The sequence below is a fragment of the Nelumbo nucifera genome, chromosome 8 (genome assembly GCF_055504915.1).
Source record: "Nelumbo nucifera cultivar China Antique chromosome 8, China Antique-T2T, whole genome shotgun sequence".
Taxonomy (NCBI): domain Eukaryota; kingdom Viridiplantae; phylum Streptophyta; class Magnoliopsida; order Proteales; family Nelumbonaceae; genus Nelumbo; species Nelumbo nucifera.
In genome coordinates this window covers 45,887,617-45,906,671 of record NC_142656.1, presented here as the reverse complement: position 1 = coordinate 45,906,671, position 19,055 = coordinate 45,887,617, and the positions used below count along the sequence as shown (strand labels likewise).

The 19,055-nt window shown below is 39.6% G+C and overlaps 1 protein-coding gene across 4 annotated transcripts in view; it reads left to right on the top strand.

Annotated features, from left to right (window-relative positions):
- Positions 1-17,518, top strand: part of LOC104609074 (glycosyltransferase BC10) — a 33,089-nt gene extending 15,571 nt beyond the window's left edge. For all 4 annotated transcript variants that reach the window (XM_010275284.3, XM_088893306.1, XM_010275285.3 and 1 more), the window contains one exon: positions 16,524-17,518. In XM_010275284.3, coding sequence (XP_010273586.1) covers positions 16,524-17,165 — 642 coding nt within the window. In that variant the 3' untranslated portion in view covers positions 17,166-17,518. The remainder of the gene's footprint in view (positions 1-16,523) is intronic.
- Positions 17,519-19,055: the final 1,537 nt, after the last annotated feature.

Sequence of the window (19,055 nt, the reverse complement as noted above, 5' to 3'; positions counted from 1 at the left end):
CCAAAATGCTTTGTACATCCACAGGGGGATTCCACCTGCACCCAAACAAAGAAAAGCACCAATCCCAAATAGAAGTAATGAAAGAGCAGGGGGATAAACACACTAATGAGGGGATAAATATTAATGAGGTGGAAGTAACTCTCACCATCAGCCTTGTAGAGCACACACTAATGTGGGGATAAACACCAACTTGGCCTCTTTCTTTGAAGTAATCTAGGGTATTAATCTTTCCATGTGCAACTTCCCAACAAAAGCATCAACCCTTGGTGGGATAGGTTTGCACTACACCTCTTTCACTAGAAAAGAAGGCAGAGAGTTTGTTGAGGGTTGTAACAACGATTTGAAGAAGGATGCACAAGAGAAGGAACCAGATGAGGTACAAGTCCAGATTTGGCTAACAGCCCTAGAGGGTCCAAGGAAAACTCCCTCCAACAATTGCAAAAGGTTAAGCACACACTGGACTTCTGAATCTCTGATGCCCCTTCAAAGACCCGAGTCCCAACTAATCCCATTATTTGAAGGAGTTGAACAATGAATTTAGAAATTGGCTTATTTCACAGGTTTGATAATGTAAATAGAGAGGGGAGGTCTCAACCAATTATGTTCCTAGAATTTTATGTTACGATCATTGCAAAGATTATACCTGATGAAGGGGAGAAACATAGGTAAAATTTCACTAATAGCCTTCCAGGGGGAAGATCTGTTTGCCCTAGAGATTACACCAGCGTCCCATCATTGCCCAAGAGCCCATGAATGCTCAAAATCACCTTAGTCGACAACTTATCCCTATCTTGGGCCAACCTCCAAAGCCACTTCCCTAGCAATGCTATATTCCTTCTTTGTAAATTCCCTAAACCCAATCCCCCTGCTTTTCTATCTCTACACACTACCTCCCAACTTATCCTATGATCTCTTTTTTCCTCCCTTGGCTCCCATAGAAAGTCCCTCATAAATGTCCCTATCTTCTTACAAACACTTGTTGGAATCTTGAAAATTGACATGTAATAGACAAGTAAGTTAGACAGTGTTGATCTAATCAAAGTGATTCTACCACCTAGAGACAAATACCCTTTCCTCCAAACACTTATTGGAATCTTGAAAATTGACATGCAGTAGACAAGTAAGTTAGACAGTGTTGATCTAATCAAACTGATTCTACCACCTAGAGACAAATACCCTTTCCTCCAACTTGCTAACTTCCTGAGAATCTTTCTAATATTAGATTCCAAAAACTTATGTCCCTTGGGTTTGCTCCTAATGGTAAACCAAGATATGTTAGTGGCCAGGACACAACACTACAACCTAAGATATTCATGCACTTTGCCAGAACCTCTTGCTCCATATTGATCTGAACTAAACAGGTTATTTAAAAATTTATTTTCAAATTTGACATTCTTTCAAAAAGCTGCACCAAGGTCTTTAAATTCTTAATCCAATCTAAATCATCTCCCTCACAAAACAAGATAGTATCATCTGTAAATTGTAAATGAGTAATAGGAACACCTTCTCTCTCTACTCTCCATTCTCATACTAACCCTCTTGAATCTGCCCTCAACACAGTTCTACTAATGACATTTGGTATAAGGGTGAAAAGAAAAGGGGAAAGGGGATCTCCTTGTCTAATTCAACTTTTAGCTGGAAAGGAATCTACTACTGTACCATTAACAAAATTTGAATAATGACAAGTAATTAGGCACCCCCAAATCCAATTACACCATCTTTCCCCAAACCCACAATGTCGCAAAATCTCAATTAGAAAAGACCAATCAACCAAATTGTAGGCTTTTTCCAAGTCCAATTTACAGATTATACCCTTCTTTCTAGGTCTCCTAAAGTCCTCAACACACTTATTAGCAATCAAGATCTGCTTTATGATTAGCCTATTTTTTATAAAGGTCCTTCGGTTCAAAGTCACCAAAGAGGGGAGTATTTCCAAAATTCTCAAGGATAGAACTTTGGCTAAAATTTTATACAAACTGTTCACCAGGCTAATGGGTCTGAAATCTTTGGGATGGTTGGCTCCACTTTTCGTAGGGATCAAAGCAATGAATGTGGAGTTGAATCCTAAATTGATTACACCTCTGTCAAAAAGCTCACTAAAATCCTCCAATAAGTCATCTTTTAACACATCCCAATAGTCTTGATAGAATGCCATGGTGAAACCATCTAGCCTTGGAGCTTTGGCTCTGTCCATAGAGAATACTACTTTCCTCACCTCCTCTTCATCAAAGGGTCTTTCCAACCAATCCGTTTGATCTCCTGTTAAACTAGGCCAATCTAGACCATCTACCCATAGAATTTCGGCTAAAGGCCTTCTAAAGCTTGATTTAAAATGCTCCACAAAGGCCTGTGCAATCTCTCCCAGATAGGGATGACTTCACCTCCTATCTCAAACTTGGGAATGAAGTTATTTTTCCTTCTGGCATTGGCCATAACATGAAAAAATCTTGTATTCCTATCCTATTACCTTCTTGAATCCATTTTTCCCTCGATTTTTTTCTCCAACTAATCTCTTCTTTAAAGTTTAAACAGGATTTCTTCCAATTGTGCCTTCAAGGGCCACCTTAGCTCTCTCTCTCTCTCCTTTAATAGCCCTGAAGCTCTTTGGTATCCATTTCTTCATTTGATCTACCCTGGTGTTGGGCATAAAGTTTTGGGAAGACCTCTAGTAGGGATAGACCATTTTGCCTTGCTTTCCCCAAATACTGTAGCATCTATCTTTATAAAAATAAGCATGTTCCTGATCATGCCCACTTTTCTCCCTTTCAGTTGACTTTTTGGACAGGAAATGGATACAAAGAATTTGATGAGGTCATTTCATTTGTTGACGGTCTTAGAGATGTTTTCCTTCTCTGCTAGTTTTGGTTCTTGAGTGTGGACCTAAGATCCCTTGGAACATTTTTTTTCCTCTTCATTCCTCATAAGTCTTGATGTATCCTCCTGTCGCTCCTATCTTTTCTGGATAAAACCTTTTTGGGTGGCCCAACCCCTCCAAAGATTAGAGCCTTTTGCTTGGAAGCTGTTTCATAAATAGCTAATACAAGTGGCATGCTCCAAAGAAGATGGAAAACTTGGTGTTTCTATTAATGATGGTGAGAATGTCAACCACTTATTTTTTTAATTGTTCATATAAATCAGCTACAAGGAACCAATTTATCTCTCTTCTTAATGCTTTTTGGTTTTCTCCCTTGGACATGAAATACTTATTCAAGCCTAGCTCCCTTCTTCTTCCCACTAAAAGAGGGATGATCATGTGGACATGCACAATGAAAAGAAAATCATATTTAGCAACAAACCTCAAGAGGTAGAGATCATAATTGACCTAATTGCAATAGCAGTGGCATACTGGATCTAGGAATTTAGGGATATCTGAATGGATTCCATGGTGCAAAAATGGCAGGCTATGGCCAGTTTTGCAGCATGGAGTTTGAAAAACTTAACTTTGATGGATGTCCTTTAAGCAATCTGACATCCTTCATGTTAGGAGGTATCATTAGAAACCATGGAGTTATATTGCTCAGTTTTCAGGCCTAGTGGGTGATGGGAATTCACTTAGGGTTGAGATTTGTGCATCTCAAATTTGGTTTTCCATCTTACCGCAGTGTAGCCATTAGAAGGAGACTGTTTAGTGGTCAATAGCTGGATGTCTTCAAGGAATAAAGGCCCCTGGTAATTCAGATATTTAAGAGGCTAAAGCACTATCATCTAACCTGATCAGCCCATTTAGGTGGGTTCACAGATCTGCTAATGCTTTGGCTGACTCATTGGCCAGAGATGGTTTTGGCAGGTCTGCACTTAAATGAGGGATTACTGACCTATTTTTTTCAGATAATGGAAGTGATATTTGATCTGACAGAGGCCAGGTTGAGATTTGATCTACAAGATTTCTTGGCATCACCCAAGCTGTACTGAAACCTATGAGAAATGCATCCATATTCTGAAAGCCAAAGGGCAGTGCAAGATAATATGGTTAGAGGATTCTTCCTCCTTATTGCAAAGGCAGCATCTGTTGTCAATTGTCATTCCTTTATGAATAATTCTGCCAATTATTTGGATTCTGTCCAAAATAGGAGTTCTCCATATCCACTTCCCAAGGACAGGGACTATTGTGAGGCTTGACAAAGCTTTATACAGTTATTTGACTGTAAACATCCCAAGTTTAGAGATTGTCAAAATTTCCGATCTCTATCTTCTAGAAGGATATGTACCTAGTTTATCTCCTCCATTAGTACAAGCAGTTTGTTTGCTTTCCATTAAAAGATGTTGTGCCTTAAGGAGGGCATCCACCGAATCCTACCACCACTCATGTTATAACAGTCCATTATGGTTGCCTCTTTATCACTAGCCAGACTAAACGAGGATGGATGGGATTTCTAAAAGCCTGTCTCCAGACCAATAAAGTTTCTAGAAAAGGATTTGATCCCCCTTTCCAGGTTCATATTGAATGAATTGGGAAAAGACTCCTATTTTATGGAGGATGGATAGGTTTTTACTCAATGGGGAGTGGGAGATGAGGGATTTTATAAGGTTGAAGGGGCCAAAACCGTTTAGGTTTGAGAACATGTGGATGGGGCATCCTAATTTTTTGGAGTTTGTGGATCAGAGATGGAACACTTATCAGTTTCAGGGATCAGCTGGATTTATCATGATAAGGAAGTCGCAGAAGTTGAAGGAAGACCTGAAGGGATGGAGTAAATTGGAGTTTGGGAATGTTGATGTGAGAAAGAAGGAATTTTTAGGGAAGATGGAAAAGTTGGACAGGTTGGAACAGGAAATCAATCTAGAGAAGGTAGGGTAGAAAGAGAGGTTTGAAGAGAGGAGTTGGAAAAGTTGGTTCATTTTGAGGAGAATTCTTGGAGGCAAAAGTCTAGGGTGTGGTGGTTGAATGATGGGGATAAAAGTACTACATTTTTTCAGGCTATAGTTAGAAGAAGAAGAAGAAGAAATACTATTCTAAGGTTGGAGGAAGGGGAGAGAATTATAGATGGCCAACAGGGTGTAGTAGAGGAAGTATGTGAATTTTATGTGGATCTATACAAAGCACTACCTAGAAGTTGTCATTTGGGGGGCTTGGAGTTTGTATGGTGGGAGGAGGGTTTAAAGGGGTGGTTGGATGTTATTCTACCAGTTCAAACAAGAAAGGGGGCACAAGAATTCAGGGGTGTCAAATGAATGATTCAACCCCACCCCCAAAGATCCTTTTATATATTAGAATATGTACAATTATAAGAAAGCCCTTATAGGGATGAAAGAGAGAAAAAAATAAAAGAATAAGATACAATACAACAAAGACTATTATAATAGGATACATCAAAACTCTCCACATTGGAAAGAGAATTTGTGGAGGATGAAGTCTGGAGCACAATCAAGAATATAAAAGGAGATAAGGCACCCAGGCCGGATGGATTCAATAATTTGTTCTTTAAGATGTGTTGGAATATGGTTAAAAGAAGATATGGTGGAAATAATTATGGTGTTGTGGGTGGAAAAGAAAATAAAATAAAATAGCAAACTTTAATATCTCTAATTCCGAAGTTTGATACAAATGGAGTTGTCAGGGTGAAGGACTTTGACTTTGGACCTATAAGTATGATTTCTAGTCCATATAAAATTTTGGCTAAGGTCCTATCAGCAAGGCTGAAAATGGTGTTGCATTTGGTTATGGGTCCTATGCAAATGGCATTTGTTCAAGGGAGACAAACTTTATATGGGGTTTTGATAGAAATTGAATGCTTGAATGCGAGAATTAGAAGTGGGAAGGGAGGGGTTATCTGTAAAATTCATTTGGAGAAGACGTATGATCATGTGGAATGTGATTTTCTAGAGGAAGTTTTGGGGAAATATGGAGAAGTTGGATGTTTGCATTGAAGGGATGGGAGATCCATCATATGGATGGCCGAACCCTGCAAGAAGGTTCGGTGAAATTTCAAAAATTTCTTTACTCCCATCTGGGAATCCTATTCCCAATTTAGAAAACTGCATTTTCAAGATTCGCTCTTATAACCAAACCGGACCAAATCTGAAACCAAATCAAGGGAGGGATATACCTGATACGGAATCCATGCAAGAATGCTCCTCCCAACGTAGGTGTTCACGCCTAAAGAGTGAACCAAATCCTCCCTCCACTGAAGATGACACAGCTTAGGATGAGGCAGGATCAATAGGTAGTTCTTCACCAAGAACTAGTGATTCTTCAGCAAGAATCGAATGGGACAGTGAGCACAACTTATAAATTGTTTCTTCTAGCAAGAAACAATATCAAGATTGAATCTTGATCCAATCCAAGAACTGGAGATCGAACAGGGTGGGGCAGCAAGAGCAGGAAGAAAAAGAGCAGAAGGCAAGAGTAGTCTAACTGTGTTGTCTTCTCTCTGTATTCAGTGAATGTGTCTTTGGAGGTTTGCCCTACTCTCTTATTTATAGCCTTAAAGAGAAAATTTCCTAATCCCATTAGGAGTTTCCTAATCCAAATCTTTTATTTGGATCTGGACTCTTTAAGTGATAAGGATAATCCCTTATCTTATCTATAGATAAAGATTAGCCTTCCTAATCAAACTAGGAGTTCCTTTAATCCAAATCTTTATTTGGATCTGGACTCTTTAAGTGGATAAGGATAATCCCTTATCTTATCTGCTGATCCAACTCCTAGATCCACCCCTATTTAATTAATCTAATTAACCCAGTTCGAAATGGGCTTTTAGGCCAATTAAGCTTTCAGGCTCACTTCCTCTTAATGCTGGCTAGCTTGGCTCTCTTTGTATGGCATGGGACCCTATCATTGATCTACACATCAGCCACATGGGTTCAGCCTAGCCTCTGTTACAAGGCCTGGCCGAATTCACTACCGAATACAGTGAACCCCTGAGTCCATCACTATGGGCTCTTAATGGGCCCCACATTTACACTAAATGGTTCTTGGGTCCAGCCATCTTATGAAGGCCCAAGGATTGTGGGCAGATACTAGATTAGCCATCAGGTATAATCCTCAATGGTCTTACACTTAACCTCTCAGCCCATAATGATCAAACACTGCCCGACAAGAGAGGACCTCTCCCTCGGCTGCAAGGTGTAGTGCTGCACTCTCTACTCACATGGATCCCGAGAATTAAAACCTTTTTGCAAACATTTTGAAACCATATATCTCTATATAAATATATTTTGCAAAAACAAATTTCAACGGTTGAAATCAACTACCGGCAGTTTAGGTTTCCATTAGAAAGAGTGCATCCCCAATCATTCACTTTGTCCGACAAAGGGGCTGATGTTGTCACTATGATCACCCACTCAGATGAATTCTCGGACTGTCTCAAAATACCCAGGTTTTGACCCCCTCTAAGGATCTCACTGGTTGGCATATCAAAGACAGCCCAATCCGACACCTAGTGCAGTACCATAATCGAGTCTAGGGTCAGGCATAACATTCCAGTTTTGCCCATCTATCTCCAAGGTCCAGGGCAATACTGAAATTTTGGTCCAGTTCAGGGTTTTAAGAAAACCCACACTGCATGTACCTCAAGTCTCACCCTGGCAGCTGAGACAAACTACCTCAACCAACTTGGTGGCACATCAGTGTCAGCCTTGGCAGGATAAATCTCCCTAGATCTATCCAACGGCTGTGATGATTCTAAACTAACATGAGTCTCATATGTGTCCAGTTTAAGGGTATTACACAGAAACACACCATAATAACATGAATCAAATATGTACTTTATTCATTTACAATAAATGTCATAATGCACATCATGTTGATTGGAGCTAAGGGCATACACTGTCTAACAACTCCCATTTGCACTTAGGTTCAATCGGGTATAAGCCGAAGTCCCATACTTTGCACATGTTTCTCAAACACTTTCTGTGTCAGTGGCTTAGCCAATGGGTTTGCCACAGTGTCCGCTGATGCTACCTTTTAACATCAATCTCCCGTAGATCCAGTGTTGTCACACAACAGTGGAATGGGTGATGTGCTGAATTCCAAATTCTAGAATGAACACCTTCATTCATTAGGCAGCCCCGCTTACGGCAATGTGTTCGATAAAGATGTAACTAGATGTAAACTTTCTATCATCTTGGTCTGACTAGAAATCGACATCAGTATACCCAAGGATATGTAGTGAACCATCGAATACCAGACAAAACTCCTTTGTCCTTCATAGGTATTTCAATATGTTTTTCATAGTGATCGAATGCTCTTGTCCTGGGTTAGACTGGTATCTACTTACCACATTCACGGCCTGAGCAATGTTTGGCCAAGTGCAGCATGGCATACATGATGCTCCCTACAGCAGAGGCATAGGGAACTTCCTTCATGCCCTCAATCTCTTCACGTGTTTTGGGAGTCATACCCTTGGAGAGAGTGACTCCATGCCTGAAAGGAACATTTCCTTTCTTAGAGTTCTCCATACTGTATCTCTTGACTCTTTTGTCAATATAAGTAGATTGGGATAATCCTATTATCCTCTTCAATCTATCTCTATAGAGTCGAAGTCCCAAGATATAAGAGTTTTCTCCAAGATCTTTCATGGGGAATTGCTGTAAAAGCCATGCTTTCACCGTAGTCAACATTCCTATATCATTCCCAATGAGTAGAATGTCGTCTACATATAGAACTAAGAACGTAACCTTATCCCCACTGGTCTTTCTATAAGCACAGGGCTCATCCGAATTCTGATCAAAGTCAAATTGTTTGACAGTAAAGTCAAACCAGATGTTCCAACTCCTAGAAGCTTGCTTAAGTCCATATATGGATCGATTAAGTTTACATACCATGTGTTCCTCAGCTGCAGCTATAAAACCTTGTGATTGCTGCATATAGATATCTTCAGTATGATCTCCATTCAGGAACTCGGTTTTGACATCCATTTGCCAAATCTCGTAGTCATGGTATGTTGCTACAGCTAGCAGGATCCTAATGGATTTAAGCATGGCCACGGGCGAAAAGGTTTCCTCATAATCGATTCCTTCTTTCTAAGTGTACCCTTTCGCCACAAGACGAGCCTTGTAGGTCTCAACCTTACCATCGGGGCCCTTCTTCCTCTTATAGATCCATTTGCAACCAATTGCTTTTACCTTACGGGGCGGATCTACCAGAGTCCAAACTCTATTGGTCTCCATCTCAGCTCTCATGGCATCTACCCACTTCAAGGAATCTATGTCCAACATAGCTTCCATACAAGTCACGGGATCCTCCTTACTAGTCGTGGCTTCCACCAAGTAACTTTCTTGGTCATAGCCGTAACGAACTGGAAACCTAGATTCCCAGGTAGATCTCCTAAGTTGGTTATTAACTGGAGCTTGTGGGACATCTCCCACTACTCCTGAGCTCTCCTCATCAAGAGCAACTTCCTGACGATGATTGTTCAGGATGTAATCTTCCTCCAAGAAATGGGCATGTCGACTACAGAACACTTTCTGTTCTCCTGGGTCATAGAATAAATACCCTACAGAGCCTTTTGGGTAACCTACAAATAGGCAACGACTGGTTTAGATTCCAATTTGCCAGTACTTGTTCTTTTAACATGTGCCGGACAACCCCAATCCAAAGCTCATAGGGAGTCTTCGGAATGGATTTGGTTGGAACCCAGTTCAGCACGTATATCGCAGTCTCTAATGCGTAACCCCAAAAGGATGTGGGTAATTCCGAGTGTACGAGAAGTGATCGGACCATATTCAATAAAGTCCGGTTCTTCCTTTCTGACACACCGTTTAACTGTGGTGTAGCAGGAGGAGCTAGTCGTGATACTATCCCATTTTCCTTTAAGTAGTCCATGAATTCGTCACAGAGATATTCACCTCCTCGATCTGATCAAAGGGCCTTAATGTGTCTCTCCAACTATTTCTCGACCTTTTGCCTGAACTCTTTGAATTTTTCAAATGATTCAGACCTGTGTCTCATTAGGTACACGTTTCCATACCGAGAGTGATCATCGGTAAATGTTATAAAATAAACGTGCTGGTTACGTGTCCTAACATTCAGGGGGCCACATACATCAGTATGTATAAGGTCAAGTTTGCCTGTAGATCTTTCACGCTTACCGTTAAATGGTCGTTTCGTCATCTTACCCTGAAGGCAAGGTTCACAGGTTGGAAGATCTTCTACAGTTAGAAAATCCAAAGGACCATCCTTTACCAACCTTGTGATATGATCTATGTTAATGTGGCCAAGTCGGTAATGCCACAGGCACGTGGGATTAACTGTATCACGGGTTCTTTTCTTGGGGTTATTATCCGACGTAGTTTTGATTATATTTGTTTCCAGAGAAGGATGAAGAACATAGAGACCATTCTCAAGTTCTCCATATGCGAGGAATTTGTTATTCCTTTTGATAGTAATCACATTACTAAAGAGAACAGAATAACCATCCGCACACAGTTTTCAAACAAAAATTAAATTTCTTCTCAAATTGGGTACATAAAGACAATTTTTTAATGTAATTATTCCTTCTCTGAAATACAATTCTATAGTTCATATGGTTGTAGCTGCAACGCTTGCAGAAATCCCTAAGTAAAGAATTACTTCACCGTCACTCAGTCTTCTGCTTGTCCTGAACCCCTGCAATGTGTTACATGCATGAGTAGAAGCCCTAGAGTCAATACACCAGGAAGCAGAAGTCACCAACATATTGGTTTCTATGACAAAGGATTCGAAATTACCTTGTTTCTTGGTCTCCAGGTACTGAGGACAATTCCTCTTTCAGTGGCCGGCCTGTTTGTAGAAGTGACAAGCATTTGATGCCTTGTCCTTCCTCTACTTTTTAGGCTTGCTAGTTTTCTTCTAAGGTTTATTCTTTTCCTTCCTCTTCTTCTTGCCCGATTTGCCACCTTCAACAAGCATGGCAATGGGCTCATCCTTCTTTATCAGTTCTTCAACTCTCTGTAACATATTGCTGAGTTCCTGAAGGCTAACATTTAGCTTGTTCATATTGTAATTCATTATGAACTGATTAAAGGAAGGAGGCAAAGAGTTCAGGATGGCATCAACTTTGGTGACATGATCTAGCCCAGATCCAAGAGACTCCAGTTCATTGATGTACCCCATCATCTTAAGACAATGGTTATGAACTAGCTGGTTCTTGGACATTTGTGCGGTCATAAACTGCTTTAGGACCTTTTGACGAGTAGAACAATTCTGTTCCTCATACATTGTCTTTAGACTATCCAAGATATCTTTGGACACTTCGATCTGATCAAATTGTCGCTGTATCTAATTGTCTAAGGAGGCTATGATATAGCACCGCACAAGAGAGTTTTTCTCTTCCCATTCTTGATATTCCCTCCTGCGGGCCTCAGAAGCCCTTTCACCCGGATGATCCGGAGCATGGTTCTTAGCAACCTTGTCCAATTTCTCGGACGTCAGAACCAGCATAATGTTATGATACCAGTTAGCGTAATTTGGGCCCTTAAGCTTATTATCGTCCAACAGTTTGGCTAATTGTCCGTTTGCCATTTCTGATAAAAGGCAAATCAAATATTAGTCCACAACCCAATTTGATTCATGTTATCTAGATAGATATGACTTTTAATCTATGTTCCATTTCCATTTGTTAATCTGAGATTTCCCTCCTATCTCAGTGACGGAGACTGCGAACTGTGTTTCTGGAAATGTGGGAAACCACATAGGGTGCATGGAGCCAACTGTTTCAGCTGCATAACCCCACCTCCTTCTGTGAAGGATCACATCCACTCATCTCATGAGCTTTCCCTTTGGCCTCTGTCGGACAAGGTTCATTGCCATTTTAGGTTAAACCTTTCTGTCCAGTGAGTGTTTACCCATCATATTCGTGAACGCCAAGGTACCGTGAGAGAGTCTTCCATTTTAGGATAGGCCCCTCCCACATCGGTATATGACGCCTCTATCATCTTATGAAACAATCCAACAGATCCAGCAGCAAATGGATAGCCCAATTTTATGGTGCATTTCCTCATTACTGAAGGACCCATCTTCATGTTAATGATGGAAGGCCTTTAGAGAGTTCATCATATGAATCTCCTTATCACATGCACTCATATTTCAGTGGAGTGAACGAAATATTATGCCCTAATTTTATTTAGGTTAAACCAAAGTGGTTCCCACTGACTTTCTCAAAGCCAGATTTAAATGGGCCCTAAATGGCTAGGGTTCCGCACGGTTCCTCTTAGGGAGGAAGCTGATGTGGGGCCCACCAAACGGGGAGATCATCCAATGATCTTATGGACACCATGGCAATGATGTGCCTTCAGCCATGGTGTGCGAAAGAGCCACTATCGAAATAATCATGGGCCAAGTACTTATGGTCCATGTACGTAGCACATCACACATCCATACATCACTTGCATGAAACAAATTGATCCAATCAATTAAAATATTTGTAAAATCCTTAATTAATTAGATTAAATCAGTATCATCCCAATAGAGCTCATAATATTATCATATAACACTATCTAGGTACATGGATTGTACTACAAAATGTAGTTCGGCCCATGTAGCTAAATTAGGGCTGATTCAGTTTTACAATATTAAAGTTAGGTTTTTACAGAGGTGGGCCGAATTAAAGCTTGAAGTGGGCCATCAACCTTCTGGCCTAAATCGAATAAGGGTTAGAAAAACCAATCCCATCGATCCAACAATTCGGTCCAACCAGTTTGGACCAAATCTGGTGTAAATCGGCCCAAGTTTTGGTGTCCAGTTCAAGATTTAATTCAAGAATAATGATCCAAAAATAAATTAATTCAAGATAATCAAATTATCAAGAAACTAAAATCAGAGGGCTGCGCTATGATTTTCTTGGATATCCTGCAAACCTACAAAGAACAATTAATCGCAGATTGCAGAATTGATATCTGCAAAATCGTAGATCACAGAACTTGTTTCTGCGAAATCTTCTTCTCCTTTGTTGCGGGCTCTAGCAATCTCCAAATGGAAATAAAATAGGAGAACCTAATTTTTTCTATTATTACATCACATCGAATTCCTATACAGTTTGTCTAAAAAAAAAAAATTATTTACAGTCCAAAATTGAGTAGAAAAGAAATCGCAGGGTGCGCCAAACTTGGCACCAAAAAGATTCGATCTCCATCACATGTGCAGCCCAAAAATTCAAGAAACATTCACAAAACAATTCTATAAATATCAGAGAATAATAAAGATTTATTTTCCAGATCATCTGCCCATAATCTGGGAACCAATTCCTAGAAAAAACGCTAACTGCGCAAATCGGGTAGAACGCCTTCTCCCCATTTGCGTAGATTCAGATCTGTTCTAATTTGGTTCAAGACTTGAACCTGGCTCTGATACCACTGAAGGGATGAGAGATCCATCATATGGATGGCCGAACCCTGCAAGAAGGTTGGGCGAAATTTCAAAAATTTCTTTACTCCCATCCGGGAATCCTATTCCCAATTTAAAAAATTGCATTTTCAAGGTTCGTTCTTGTAACCAAACCGGACCAAATCTGAAACCAAATCAAGGGAGGGATATACCTGATATGGAATCCATGCAAGAATGCTCCTCCCAACGTAGGTGTTCACGCCCAAAGAGTGAACCAAATCCTCCCTCCATTGAAGATGACACAGCTTAGGATGAGGTAGGATCAGCAGGTAGTTCTTCACCAAGAACTAGTGATTCTTCAGCAAGAATCAAATGGGATAGTGAGCACAACTTCTAAATTGTTTCTTCTGGCAAGAAACAATATCAAGATCGAATCTTGATCCAATCCAAGAACTGGAGATCGAACAAGGTGGGGTGGCAAGAGTAGGAAGAAAAAGAGCAGAAGGCAAGAGCAGTCTAATTGTGTTGTCTTCTCTCTGTATTCAGTGAATGTGTCTTTGGAGGTTCGACCTGCTCTCTTATTTATAGCCTTAAAGAGAAAATTTCCTAATCCCATTAGGAGTTTCCTAATCCAAATCTTTTATTTGGATTTAGGCTCTTTAAGTGATAAGGATAATCCCTTATCTTATCTGCAGATAAAGATCAGCCTTCCTAATCAAATTAGGAGTTCCTTTGATCCAAATCTTTATTTGGATATGAACTCTTTAAGTGGATAAGGATAATCCCTTATCTTATTTGTTGATCCAAATCCCAGATCCGCCTCTATTTAATTAATCTAATTAACCCAGTTCGAAGTGGGCTTTTAGGCTCATTAAGCTTTCAGGCACACTTCCTCTTTAATGTTGGCTAGTTTGGCTCTCTTTGTATGGCGTGGGACCCTATCATTGATCTACACATCAGCCACATGGGTTCGGCCTAGCCTTTATTACAAGGCCTAGCCGAATTCACTACCGAATACAGTGAACCCCTGAGTCCATCACTATGGGCTCTTAATGGGCCCCACATTTACAATAAATGGTCCTTGGGTCCAGCCATCTTATGAAGGCCCAAGGATTGTGGGCAGATGCTAGATTAGCCCATCAGGTATAATCCTCAATGGTCTTACACTTAACCTCTCAGCCCATAATGATCAAACACTGCCCGACAAGAGAGGACCTCTCCCTCGGCTGCAAGGTGTAGTGCTGCACTCTCTACTCACATGGATCCCGGGAATTAAAACGTTTTTGCAAACATTTTGAAACCATAATATATATATATATATATATATATATATATATGTATATCTCTATATAAATATATTTTGCAAAAACAAATTTCAACGGTTGAAATCAACTACCGGCAGTTTAGGTTTCCATCAAAGAGAGTGCATCCCCGATCATTCACTTTGTCCGACAAAGGGGCTAATCCTGTTACTATGATCATCCATTCAGATGAATTCTCGGACTGTCCCAACATACCCAGGTTTTGACCCCCTCTAAGGATCTCACTGATTGACATATCAAAGACAGCCCAATCTGACACCTAGTGCAGTACCATAATCGAGTCTAGGGGTCAGGTGTAACATTCCAATTTTGCCCATCTATCTCCAAGGTCCAGGGCAATACTGGAATTTTGGTCCGGTTCAGGGTTTTAAGAAAACCCACACTGCATGTACCTCAGGTCTCACCCTGACAGCTGAGACAAGCTACCCCAACCAACTTGGTGGCACATCAGTGTCAGTCTTGGCATGATTAATCTCCCCAGATCTATCCAACGACTGTGAAGATTCTAAACTAACACGAGTCTCATATGTGTCCAGTTTAAGGGTATTACACAGAAACACACCATAATAACATGAATCAAATATGTACTTTATTTATTTACAATAAATTTCATAATGTACATCATATTGATTGGAGCTAAGGGCATACACTGTCTAACAATAACTGGATCTTAAATGTCTTTGGATTGATATTTGGCTCCTAAGGGAATCCCCACAAAGTTGGGAGGGAACTACTTCCACAGCCCAGTGTAGCTTCTAATTATTTTGCAAGATCTCCTGCTGGAATTAGCTTGCTTTTTGTCAGATTTATTTTTAGACCTGAAATGGCTTCAAAACATATGTCTATAAGGTAGAATTGTCTATAAACTGTAATAAGGCTGTGGATTGGCCATTTTCCTTATTGCTAAAGCCTGCCATAAGGCCTCCTTCCATTGCTCAAGGCAACATTCTACTATGATATCAACATGACACAGGCTACCCCTTCACTATGATTTCTTTCTTGTTTTCTTCTGGCTTACATGGGTGTATTGATTTACAGCAGAAATCCTTTCCTCCTTCCTTCCTTTTGATTGTTTCATCATACTCCTTTTCTTAAAGAGCTCATGCTCAACCTCACAGTTTTGAATATTAACTAACTTAGAATGTTTCTTTTGGGTACCCATATTTGCACTCTTACATGAATGATCACACTAAAGTGGTCGCATATATCTCTTGTCATCATTACATCATCTAAGCCTTGTTGCAACTATATTGGCTTGGCTACATGAAAGCTGTGCCACTATTCCATTCCATTCCATTCAATGCCAAATTCATTGCTAAACTATGAGCCCTAAATTCAATTTTCACTACTTCAATCCACGTCCTTTTTGGTGTGCCCCTAGCTCTTCTAATCTAGCCCCATCAAATTGTAACTGATCACTTCTTTTACAGGTGCTGTAGATGGTCTTCTCTTCATGTGCCTAAACCATCTTAGTATACTTACCCTCATTTTCCTCTTGTAAATGTAGAAAATGCTAGCATTGCCTCTTGAGTATTCCAAACCACAAAATGAATGATCTTTACTTACCTCTTCCAAAACAATATTCATCCCAGACACTTGCTGCCAAGTAATTGTTAAACATAAGAATGCCCAAAACAATTTATATGTACTCACAACCCCCGAATCCCCAGGAAAATCTAGAGGGTAGAAAGGATGCAGCTTTTAGAATTTAAAGAAGAGTGTATCATTGGTCTAGCTGAAGAGATCTACTCACAAGTCAGATGAATCAATTGAAATATGTTTCTCTATTTCTCCTTTTCTTGTACTTTGTGTAATTTTTTCAATTTTTAATTTTTTATCATCTTTTTTCCATGTTCTCTTTTGGTTCATTTTGTTTCTTTTCCCGAATTTCCTCTGTTAAAATTCTTTATCAATTGCAACTGTGACATTCTGGTTCTTATCTTTCTGTTCTGTGCCAGGATGTTCAATGGGGATCAGTAACACTTTCAGATGGAGAGAGACGACTTCTAGCTAATGCCCTGCTTGACTTCTCAAATGAGCGGTTTGTTCTACTCTCTGAGAGTTGCATACCAGTCTACGACTTCCTCACTGTTTACAAATACTTGATTAATTCAGCCTATAGCTTTGTTGACTCCTATGATGATCCAAGCCGTTATGGGCGTGGTCGTTACAGCCGCAAAATGCTACCAGACATTAAGCTCTTCCAATGGCGGAAAGGGTCACAGTGGTTTGAACTCAACCGTACTTTGGCTGTGAATATAGTTGCAGATGACAAGTATTACTCCCTCTTCAGGAAATATTGTAAGCCTTCCTGCTACCCTGATGAGCATTACCTGCCTACTTTCCTGAACATGTTCTATGGATCCATGAATGCAAACCGGAGTGTGACTTGGGTTGATTGGTCAAGAGGGGGTCCACATCCAGCGACCTTTGGGAAGGAGGATATTACAGAAGGATTTATACAGTCTATAAAAAATAACGGGACCACGTGTTCATATAATTCAGAGCAGACACTTGTTTGTTACCTCTTTGCAAGGAAGTTTGCTCCTAGTGCATTGGAACCCCTGCTCAATCTGACCTCAACAGTGTTGAGATTTTGAAATTTTGACTTGTGTATTTCCTTGTTCTTTATTTTCTTTTCTTTTCTTTTGTTCATCTTTTAGGCAGGGTTTCATCATGCTTTTCAAAATTTTGGTAGAGTTTGCAACTGATCTTATAGAAGCTAAGAGTGTGATTGAAGTCGGGTCAACTATCTGACTGAAACAATCCGATTATATGATGGATTGAAATAGGATTTATAGTTTCTACCCCTTCATTCGGGCTCAGGTTAAGATTATTGGCAACCTGAATCCGACAATATTTATCTCTGTTTCTTGTACTGATGTACATATATATATATATTCAACAGTTTACATTTGAAATAAACATAAAAAAAAAACATTCAAGAATTTTTTACTTCCCTCTTCCTCAAATTTACACTTCTTCTCTGGTGTTACTTTCATTTTACACATTACAGGGGAATTAACAATTAAGGCGTGGAGACAGTAGGATACACCTGATATCCATTAACCTTCTTACGGGGGAGAGCCTGCAGTTACAAGGGCTTGATCCCGTGCCTCCATATTTGGAGGGATGCCGACTCACCATCTCAGCCACTGGATCGTCAGCCCATATAATATGTTTGAACCAAACCGGGCTTTAAAATGTCTTGTGAAGCTCAACTAGAACTTTGAACAGGCATAGAGATTGGTAGAATGAGAATGTTTTCCATGATTCAGCCTATCAAAAAAAGGGGTATTTGGCTTCGGTCAGGGCAAAGTCTGTTCGAGTAACCTTTACAGCCTTGCATCGAGAATATCTCCCTGCTTATGTGCTTTATTTCATGGGGAGATATTCCCAATGCAAGGTTACAAAAGGCGGTTGGAACGGTGTGGGCATGGACTTGCCCTGACGGAAGCCGATCTCCCAAAAGGGAATGGGTTTGAATAACCTTGGTATTGAGATTTTACCTCTCAATTCTCATAGCAGAGAAAAACACTTAGGCATTTCTTCAAACACCACCTGATATTGATTTCTATACAAAGTGATTTATAATCTCATCTTGGCTCAAGCTAGACTCCAACCAAACAGAAAATTCACCATTGAACTCTAAACCATATATGACACTGTGTCTACTTAGAAACAATCATAAAACTAAACACCCCCTTAAATTGGCCTCATGATCACTCTCTTGGAGTGTGATGTGGGCCGGGCCAGGCTGGTATGGCACCGGTTTGTCGTGCTGTCTGCACTGTAGCAGGCAGCCGGCACTGCCCAATAAATAGATTAGGGAGGGGGCCCAACAGGGAAGATGTTCCCAATGCATGTGGGGCGCTGATATGATCTCCTTGCTGGCAGTAGATCTGAATTTATCTGCAGATCTTACAACCATTAATTGTAGAATTAGGGTGATTCAAACCCAAGTCATTAACACCTAAAGCGTGGACCCATTAAGTCACCTCACAACTTCTAATAATAAATGAAATAAAATAAATTTTGTTAACTTTATTGTAGCATATAATTCAAACAAATACAATTTATTTATGTTCAACAACTCCAATATAAAATTAAAAGGAATAATATTAAAAATTAGTATTTTATAAATGTTAATGGAATAAATAATCCATCAAATTTACATTTCTATCAAAATTTGAGTTTTACTCTCAATAAATGTTTACAAATAAAAATATTAAAAATAGACTTAAAATTTATAAATTTTCATATGATATGTATCTGAAAATTTTTATATATTTTTATAAATTATTAATTAATATTTTAATTTACACTAAATAATAACATATTTATTATTTACAAAAATACAAATTTTGATTACAAAAATATTCAAGAATGTAATATTAAATAGAATCTATCAAATCCACTAATCTACATTTTATATGAAAAATGAAGTTTTATTTTATAAAATTTTTAGAAATAAAGATGTTAATAATGGA